This window comes from Rhinocladiella mackenziei, assembly GCF_000835555.1.
Source record: "Rhinocladiella mackenziei CBS 650.93 unplaced genomic scaffold supercont1.6, whole genome shotgun sequence".
NCBI classification, from domain to species: domain Eukaryota; kingdom Fungi; phylum Ascomycota; class Eurotiomycetes; order Chaetothyriales; family Herpotrichiellaceae; genus Rhinocladiella; species Rhinocladiella mackenziei.
The window spans coordinates 2,037,849-2,048,203 of NW_013550599.1; the positions used below are offsets into that span (position 1 = coordinate 2,037,849).

Sequence of the window (10,355 nt, forward strand, 5' to 3'; positions counted from 1 at the left end):
AGATGACTCTTTAGCGACTCTGGAGGCAGGCATGAATTGATGATGTCGTCCTATCAAGTCCAGCATCGATCTCGTCTCAAATCCTAGCATCGAATGCAATCGGTCTTCCTTACGTTGAGACAAGAGGCAATGTTGGGACGATTCTTCCAGGCGAAATGCATCGATTGCCAACCAGATCCAACCCATCCAGGTCGTCCCTCGTCGAGTTCACTATTCTGGCTTACATCTTGACGGTTACGCAGACCGCCACACTCTCTGGACCGAGATGCTGCCGCAGGTATCTGGCCTCCAATTTTTGACTGCCCCTTCAGGCTGCTGTTATGCATGACTGGACCGGGCCGGGAAGTTTGACACTCTTCGGTTGAGCAAGATAAAGGGTGACTCCGGTCCGGTTCTAAGTTCTGAACAAGCTGAGACGCGGGCTTGACATCTCGACAACGCCGGCTTTCGTGAAGCTGAAGCAAATTCGGCGTCCACCTTGGCTCCGCTCGACTCTCCTCTTGCGACGATGCGCCTGCCGTAACCTCGTCACATCGATTTCCAATTTAATCTAATCGACTTCTTCGTCAATCCAGAGTTGTTGCCTCTCAGCTTTGATGGAAATGAGATCGGACATGGTTATGATTCATGAGGACGAATGAGGTCGATGTGAATCCAGCTCGGATTCGTTGATATGAGGAATACGAAGAACGGAAGTGAGAGAAAGAGAGAGGGGAGGAAGAGACGAAAGGAGAATGATGGTCAGAGTAGAAGAAGAACACGTAGTAAAGGACAATTGTGAAAACAGAGAAGAGGAAAATAAAAGAGATCTGGGAGAAGGTAGTGAGAAGAGACCAGTTGTGGGAAAACTGCGAGGAGAACCGAAGTCAAAAAAGAACCAATTGGGTGGGAGTTCAGAAACCAATACCCAGAGAATACTTTAAAGAACACATTACTTGAGAAAGACGGAAAGGGGGAAAAGGAACATTAAACAATCAATCATGTTCTACGCCTCTTGTTCTGTCGCTCTATTCCCTAGGCCCACAGCCGAAATGTGCATATTTTCACCATCATTCATCATTCATGCATTCCTTTTTGGGGAGCCCGGCTCGGTTACTGACCAAACTTCTCCCCAGGTCCAAGTTTAATCCATGGGCAAGCCTGCCAGTCACATCCCGCTTTATATATCTCTGTGCCCCACCAATGGAAATTGTCCATGACCCCCGGATATACAAAGCCAAAAAACACCACCACGAGGGAAAAAGCGAGGCCCGAATCCAAAGCTGCAGACATGGTCATGGTGTATTTCCCCCACCAGGCAGAGGCATGGCGTTTCATGACATGGTTGAATGCGAAGCAGACGACCCCCCAGATGGAAAAGTTGAGGCCGGTGGCCGGCGGGATCCAGCTGAGACTGCCGAAGAGGACGGGGAGGTTGACTTTGCGCCAGACACTTTTCTTCTTGCCGCGGCCCATGAGCCAGAGGAGGATAGGAGCGATGAAGCCGATCAGGAACGCCCAGACTAGTGGTCGATACAAAGCTCCTGGTCCAAAGAAGCGTTGAGGCCCCACGACACCCCAGAGGATGCTGCCGTTGAAGTGGACGCGGGCAATGGGACAGTTGAAACCGTTGATGGCCTGGGAAGTGCAGATTCCAGGGATGTTGATGAACATCCAATTGAGAACGCCGATTTGGACCAGGCTAGATACCAAGGTGGCGACCATTTGGACTTTGAAGAGCAATTTCGGAGGTATTTTCATGTAGTGGCCTAATTTCAGGTCCGAGGAGAATTTGATTCCTTGAGCGGAACTGATGTAGCAATATGTCACGAACACCATGTTTGCCACGGGTCGGCCGGGAAAGACCACGCCGCAGATAAGTTGACAGATCAGATACAGGCTGCTGTGCTGATTGGTGATTGCCATGACGATTCCCACGGGAATGAATAAAACGGTTGTGATGCCGAGAGCCATCAAAAGACCATACCACGGTAGATGGACGGGATAGTATTCAACGACGAAAATTCCAACAGCCAACATTGTGATGAAGGTTGCAAGGTACCATTTCATTGGTACATCTGAATACCGGTGCATCAAGCGGTTGTGAACATCTTCGCCTCCGGCGTGAATGGTTTGACTGTCAATCCTGCTGAGAGGTGTATCGTGGTCGGAGCTGGGGATGGCCTGGTATTCGGCAACAAGTTTTTCTTGTCTTTCGTTAAACGCTTGCTTCGACTGTCGCCATATATCACGGCCATGCCAGCATGTTGTGTGAGTCAGTAGCGCCGACAGGGCCGCAAACTGAACTCCATAGGAAAGTACATAGGTTATTGGAAGGTAGACTTTGGAATAATTGTCGTAGGCTTCTTTGTCAAAGAGAAAGTCTGGTGTGAGGATTTTGCTGACGTCGTATGGTTTGCCTTCATTGTCGAAGACTGCTGAAGAGAGGATGGGCAAATACCCTGAAAACAGGACGTTTTTGTAATCTGTTGAGCATCAATCTCTGAACTCGACGGCCTCCGGAGACTCATACATAGAATGGGGGCGATGATCCACATGACCAGCACGAGACCGCCAACCACATTTGCAGCTGCCCACCACGGAGTGAGTAATGGGGAGCCAATATAGGCAATTTGGGCCCAATCGAAGGTGACAGGAAAAAGTCCTAATCCTGAAGCCACTCCAAACTAGACGAGTCAGACCGGCACAAACATATAGGAACAACGGGGGCCCTACAAGATTGGAAATCACCACGTTCTTCGGCGCAAACCAAGTGATGACATTGAAATAACTCAATGCCGGAACCAAAAGCCCAGGCAGGAAATACCAGACAAATGCGGCAACCCAAACATAAATGAAGAATCTATATCTTGAAATGGTCCATCCGTTGGCCGGTTTATTTTCATCCTTGTGCATGGTTGTAAACATTGCGGTTGACATTAGAGTGCCGGGCCATATCATCGCCGCCGGGCGAACGAGAAATCGTCTCGTGAGACCGGCAAAAGCATAGCCCAGAATTTGGGTCGAAATGGTAAGCAGGAGCTGGTACAGAACTGGAACGTCCTGCTTGTAGAACTTGTGCTGCTCGACAATGACATCGGTAGCAAATGCGAACCCGAAAGACACGTTGCTGCTGATGTACACGCAGGCATGTTCCTTTTCGTTCCAATGGCCTTGAGCTAGCCATAACCGGAACTTTTCAAGTTTTGACTGACCAAGCTGGGGATCGTCCTTTTGAAGAGAGCCCTCGACAAAAAACTGTTCCTGGTCGTTTTGTCTCTTCAGCAACAGGTCCCAAAGCTTACCCATGGGATGAACAAGGACAAGCGCAATGACAGGTGTTATGGCGACACTGGGGTACCTCAATGAAAAGAAAAGATTCGTGGCCGACCCTGCGATGGCAAAGAATAGTGACAAAGTCCACATTCGAGGTGTATTGATCGATAGAGAAGTGTTGTCGGTTGCTGGAACTGACGCTCGAACTTCGGGGTACGGAGAATTGTCTGGAGGATCTTCCGCCGTGGGAATGTATTCTTGTTCAATGTCTGACCCGCTCCGTGTTCGTGTACTGGCGTTGGACGACTCCGCCTTGTCCTCAGCGATGGCAGGGTTCACGGCAAAAGAGGCTTTGGCATCAAGACCCATTCCAATGTCACTGGTAACTGAGGAAGATCTCCGATGTAACCACTCGGTGCCGCGGTGACGGCGTCTAGGGTTTGAGGAATGCCCATGGTTGTCAGATATATCATGGGCAGAATGTACTCTCTTTCCCTTCCTCTTGCTGGTGTCTGGACGCCCATGCAGAGCCCCTTCGTCGTCGGAACTCGACTCGGATCCAGATCTAGCGCCGGACAATGGTACAGCGCCGTAGGAACCAGTTCCCAAGGCGGGAGAAGGGCGAATCAACAGAAGAGGATTGCGTGACATGATGGCATCCCAGATACGCGTGGTAAACCCCCGGAGGTTCTGATCTGGTCGAGGCGAATCTATCGGAGGCAAGGCAGAGGGTTCGTAGGGTCCGTGACCAGGAAAGGGGCCACCCGTATGACTCTGGGGCTCGAATAGAGAGGGTACAGCAGCATCTTGCTCTGCGAGGGGGAGGTTTGAGGAGGATTGAAGGTGGGAGAGCTCAAGGCCAGCGTCTGCAGACTGGGAGTGGGATGCAGCCTGACCCAGCCCAGCAAGCATGACCTGACCATAGAGGAGAGAAGGGCGTTGGGAATGGACTTGGGAGTGGACAAATGAACGCGGCTTGGAAGCGTCACAGAAGCAAGACAGACTAAGAAGCGACTAGCTGAGTAGAGAGGATGTGAGGGCGAAACAATTGCACTGCCTAGGTGGAAAGATCAGGCTCAGCAAAGGCGAGGAATTGGTTAGCTGATGAGATTGATAAGATTACCCGACTGCGCCCTTGGGCGATCGGTGGGCCAGCCTTGATGAGCCTATCACACGCTATCGCCACCCCAAGGCATCCTATCACACAAAGGCCACACCACCCGCCATCCTTGACACGGACCGACTGATCATGGGTGACTCCATCGACGGGGCCCAGCTCCCTACTGTCTCCGACAATGGGCTGCCGAACTGGCAGCAGGCACCTGACTGCCAAAAAAAATCTGTCAAAGTCAAGCCCCTTCGAAAGAATTCACCTGCTTAATGGTGGAAGACTGTCTCGACAATCCACCGATATCGGTGCTGTATTCTTTTGCCTGGTATCACAGTCGCATATTGTTCCTCAGAATCCACCTACATCTCCCCCAGCCCGGGTCAGCATATCATACACACGGCCAGGCAGCTTATACTTGACCAAGCCTGCAAATACCATCAAATCCTTGGCCATGTCGCCCAGTTGATCTTTCATCCCATCTGCATCACCACCATATCCCGCTTCCCATCTCCCATTTCTAATGATATTGTCTCGTTCACCCCCTATTGCACGTACTGCCCACACAACACTAACTCCAGCACATCGAGCCAGGAGCTGAGGTAGCGTTCCAAAAGCGGTGGCGGCAGCTCGAATCGTGGGGATGGAGCCATTGGCCCGAAGTGGCAGGATGTTCAAATCGTTGAGTTCTTCCAGTGCCGTCATGAATCGAGGAGGGGTGGCTTCAAGATGTGCTCGCACGGAGAGAAGCCGAAGAAGAGCGCCACAAATTTCTCGGTTCGTGGCGGATATCACGTTGTAATATGCAGCATTGTCGTTGTACAATGAGATCATATTCCGGGCCAATTCAACCGGTGATGATGTCGATTGCGTTAATGACAAGGATGACTGAGGCCCGGGACCTTGGCTGCTAGGGGAGGAATCACTCTGTCCATCCGGTCGTCGAGGCTTGAGAGGTTGAAGCTGTATGGGCGATTCTCCTAAATCCAGGGTGACAGCGTCCGCAAGAGCTCTGTTGAGCACACTTACGACGTGGTCATAGTCCTCACTCAAGTGATAAAGAAGCACTGCATCCGCCACTTGCCCGCGTTGATCAGCGATCGCGGCAGACTGACTGGTGATTGACTTCAAGAACTCCTCTCGTGTATCGAGATTGATCAGCTTTGCCCGAATCTCGATAGCTCCAGGAAGTCGAGTGCCATCACTGCGAATGTCACCGAGCAGTTTGGCGAACTCGCGTGTCTCGAGACATAGCTCTCGCAGACACTCATGACATGCGTTGGTGTGCACCAACCCGAGATTGGCAGGCTGGAGGTCGGAGTTGAGGCAGATCACAGAGAGATAGTCCACCGCGGCCACCGGAAGGGCTGTTCGGAAAGTGGCGGTGTAATGGGCAACCAGTGGAACGAAATTGATCTGCGGCTGCTGCGTGGTTGAGTAGGTCACTGCAAAGGGGGAAAAGAACACCCCCGGTCAGCATCATTGAGAGTATCGAGTTCAGAGAAGCGGGTAGCTTACAAAGTTCATTCCCAGCAACCGTAAAATCCGACACCCTCAACAAGCCATAGTATGCTAGAGCAATGGCAAGATGAACTGCGCTAACAGGATTGAAATTGTGCAGATAGTCGACGGCTTGTTCGAACATTCCCGCAAGGACTTGCATCAACAAGAATGTTCCGTAGGCACTGGAGCCTTCGATTTGACTCTTTTGGAAATGCTTTTGTCCAATCTCGGTTATTGTCTCACAGATTTGTTCCAGGCCAAAAATCTCTCCCGATATTTCTTCCAACCTGTCAGTTTCTCGGGCAAGTGTGAATTGAAGCCACAGCCAATCCTCAACACCCTGACCTACAGCGTCCAGATTCCTCGAACTCAGGTCACATCTGCCTAACACCTTGTAGCATGCAATTCTGTAAGGATCCACCGTATTTTTGGGTCCCACCTTCGTTCGATTCTGATATTCGTTCTCGATCATGTCTTGTAGTTTGCGACCCAAACGTCTGTCTGGACTGTTTGCATAGGCAGTCACGTACGACACCATTCTTCGGTCGGTAGATTGGAAAGCTGCATCATTGTTGACATACTCTGCTGCCTCTTTGACAAAACCACATCTCAGCAGGTAAAAGATGAGCACCCAACAGTAGTCGCCATTTTCACCGAGCTGTTGTAACTCTGCTCCGTCCGGGGCCAGATCCCGTCGTGCAGCACGTAATCGAATGTAAGCGCGGACAATGTTGATAACACTCGGCCGTCCACCTAGGGAGGCTTCTCGTGCATTCTTCTCGATCAAAGTCCGTAATTCACGCCAAAATGTCTTTTCCAAGTGAACGCGGGAACCCTCCAAGATTTGTTTCTTCAATTTGAAGGTGTCAACGTCGGTGCCCGACTCATCCAGATACGCTTCCGCATATTGCCGCTCCCTGACCGGGGACATGCCCTCTCTGGTGATCTCGCGCAAGGCGTTGTACGCATCCACAAGTTGTCGAGGGCTATCACCAACGCTCTCTTCTTCAGCTTCGGCAAAGTTTTGGAGCAAGGGAAATGCAGCGTCTTGTAACCTGGCCCTATTCAACTCTTCCAGTTTTCGGATGAATGATCTTTCCTTGTCTCTAAGATTGCGTAAGCTTTGTCCTCTTGAAAGTCCGGCCGAACCTAGAGGTGCTGCTTCGCCAGCACCGGAGCCTGGGGTTCCAATGATAGATTTATCGATTGCCGAGCGACCAAAAACACTTCTCGTAGTGCGAGACGCGTCGGATAAACCCTCCTTGCCTCGTCTCGTTAATTTTCCAAAGCCGCCCGCAGTGGACCGTCCAGAATCGTCGCCACCTGCGGGAACCAGGCCAAAGTGCTCCATGATCCTCAACTTTTGTTCTTCAAAGTCAACGCCCAAGCTTTCCTCGACGAAGTTATCCACCTCTCGGTAGACGCGATCCATATTTTCTCTCATCATCGCATCCCGGCCTTTCACTCGTAGATCTCTCAGATAGGCAGTGGATTCGTCTGCAAAGTTCTGTGCTGTTGTCCTCAATGCTGGCAGGTGACCATCAGGTCCCAATGCCTGGAAATCCTTGTACGCTTGACCGGGAGCAACGCCAGAGCCCGCCAATAAATAATGCGCACGACTGTCCCAGGTAGGTTCTGTCTTCAATCCACGCCGTCTGATCTCCTGCGCTCGCCGAGCCAAATCCCCCAAATCCATATTGAGGCCGGACAGTTTACCCAAATGCTCATTGTTTTCAGACTTCCATCTTGGCTTCTTCTTTTGTCTCTCCAACAAACTGCTGAAATACGCTGCATCTCTAGCCTGCGATGGAAGCGGTTCTGACTGTTGAGCTCCAGCTGGTGCACCTGTGCTTGTGGAGAGGGTATTACCAAAGTTAAAAGCGCCAGTTGCAGCAGGCTGTGTCGTCGTGGTACCGAGGAGTGATGTAGTTGCAGCAGGTTGCTGTGCCGCTGAGCTGGTTCCAAACAAGCCTGTCGAAGGTGCTGACGTGGTGGTCGTGGTGGTCCCAAATGAAAAGGTAGGAGCAGAAGTCTTTGGAGGACCGCCGAGACTGAACAGGGAACCTGAAGCTCCTCCGGTAGAGGCAGGCTGAGACGTTGGCGGAGAGGCATCGAAGACGGACTTTCGCTTGCCCTGTGGATCGGTGTTTGTGTTCAGATTTAGGCCGGAGAAAGGATTACTTGAACTTCCCTGACCAGAGGATGGCTGTCCAAAGAGCGACATGTTGCCTAATGAGAATCTGGGAAGGTGAATCAGGTTGCTTTCATCGTTCAAACGCAATGCGGTTGCTGGTCGCGTCTCTACAATTTTTGGAGCCAGAGGCGCGTGTTTGTCTCTTGGCGTCTAGTTTCCCGATATCACGTGGACGTCCACGATTCGTTTGATCTGTCAAAGAAGATCGTCAATAACTAAAGTTTTCCATTTTCTCCTGCTGGATGCCATCCGCAAGAATCCAAGTAATTGCCATGAAACCGGATGCTCCAGATCTTCTGGCACCAAGTATTTTTTTGGACAATCCTATCTCTAAACCCCCTCCGGTTCTCAAATTATCTTGTAGCAGAAGCTTACAACACTTGGTTGCTTTGGCCAACAAAGTCGTTGATGATGAATGGACAGATTGGACAGATTCCTTGAGCGGGTCAAATACTGACTTTTACCAGGTCAATACCGCTGATCCCTCGAAATTTCCTGCTGCAGCAAATCAGCGGCCAGGTACACGGACAAGGCAAACCACTTCCGCATGTCCAGGTATGCAGGTATCGTTCCCACCATTGAGGAGCAAGAAAAATGGCTTCGTCATTACCAATGACCTGGAAAAACTCCATACTGTGTTGGCCGTCAGCAGTGTTCGAGTCTTTTGTGACGAAGACAGTTTGACGAGGACCATCAGAGATGGCGCGAGAGTCAAACACGAGACAACAAGTCAGTTCTTGACCTGCAACTTGCTCGAAATGAGAAGGGTACCGTCGCTCACCTGGCACTGAGTTGGTCAAATATGCATCTTGAAGCCGTGGTATGTCCCAAGCTGGGCAACTTGCCGAAGGAAGTCACCTAGATAACAGCGCCGCAGGAAGAGAATTAAAAAGCTCCACAGGCAGAAAAGAGGACTTGGACTCTCCTTGGGTTCTATTCAAGCTTCAACACGACAGACAAACGGTGAACAAGTGCTCGGTATTGTCTGGGCCACAACAGTCCGCATACAGTCAAACACAGTTCTCTACTCCTAACATGGGGCTTGGCTATCTTCCAAACAATCCAAAAGGTCGCCCTTTTCCAAGTTAGTGCATCTTGGAGAGCATTGGCGGATCGGCGACTTTTGTTGCACATGAAAATCTCTCGCATGAAATCCTACTACTTCAACGATCTCGAATGGCTGAAAGACCTGTCCTCGCACCGGATCACCAAATTGGAGCTCGCATGGGGAGAATTTGGCGGTAACACCTGCTTAACAGGTCTGAGAGTCTCACGCTGCACTCTCCCTCCAAAACCGGGAAACGGACAAGAGTGTATACCTATGGAAGATGGTTCGACCAATTCGACCCGCTCAATTTAGAATTACCAAATCAAACCGACAAAACTATTGTGACCACAGGGGTGCAATTCGTGAAGGCCAAAGCAGTCAGAGAGAATGGCATCTTATGCTCAATAAGTTTTAGGAAAGGACGTGGACGGTCGAACCACTTGGGTCAGCACAAAATGGGATCCTAGTAAAATGAAGCAAAGTGACAAGCCTGAAACATTTCCATCTGGCGAACCAGTGATGAAAATGCCTCCGCCGGATGGCAAATGGAGCATCAGAAGCTTCCATGGTAACCATGGGAGGCTGGTTGGTCGCACGGAAGCGATCCGTGGGCTTGGATAATTAAGATCTCCCATGTTGGTTTGCACACGGCGTTGCGCGGTCCAAGGTGATATGAACCACTCCTTGTCAAACATATTAATGACCGTACTTACAAGCAAAAGGAGACGGATGGTAACAAAACCATTTGCAGAAACACAGCTCTTCGAAAATGCTAGTAACAGTTCAGCCATCCTCAACAAAATACAAGTTTCTCGTGATGTCAAGGCCACTCTTATGAATATATCTCCCCGTTGTCGGAAGGAACCTGTCGGCATGTAAATGTCAGGGGGATCGATGCTTCTCGAGTCCCTGTGTCGGTCACCAAAGAAATCCATGGTCGACCTGAGAGAAATAACATACCTGAGGGAGAGCGAAAAGTCTGTCCTTCCCTTCTATATGTTCTGTAGAATGTTACACAATTGTCAATTCCTCTCCGTTTTGCTTCTGTCCTGTCGTCGCGTTTTACCATCTGAGAGGCCTGGGTTGACGCTTTCCCGCCGCTGTATACCGGCGCTGCTTGATGGATTGGGGTCCGAAGGCTAGTGCCGAATAACTCGCAATACTTCAGGCTTTCATTCAGTCGCTCTAACAGGAAACCCAACCCCAGGAGAATAGTCGGCTCACATCAAGAGAACAACATCGTATCA

General features: G+C 50.5%; 2 protein-coding genes across 2 annotated transcripts; both read right to left on the reverse strand.

Annotated features, from left to right (window-relative positions):
* Positions 1–1,092: 1,092 nt before the first annotated feature.
* On the reverse strand, positions 1,093–3,906 carry Z518_08522 (OPT family small oligopeptide transporter; the record flags this gene model as incomplete). Its single annotated transcript, XM_013414263.1, has 3 exons — positions 1,093–2,465; positions 2,513–2,666; positions 2,716–3,906. The coding sequence occupies 3 exons, from the start codon at positions 3,904–3,906 to the stop codon at positions 1,093–1,095; spliced, it is 2,718 nt and encodes a 905-aa protein (XP_013269717.1).
* An 808-nt stretch (positions 3,907–4,714) lies between these two features.
* Positions 4,715–8,090, reverse strand: Z518_08523 (uncharacterized protein; the record flags this gene model as incomplete). The annotated part of the gene is made up of 2 exons (XM_013414264.1): positions 4,715–5,808; positions 5,882–8,090. 2 exons carry the CDS (start codon positions 8,088–8,090, stop codon positions 4,715–4,717), a joined length of 3,303 nt encoding a protein of 1,100 aa, XP_013269718.1.
* Between the last annotated feature and the right edge of the window lie 2,265 nt (positions 8,091–10,355).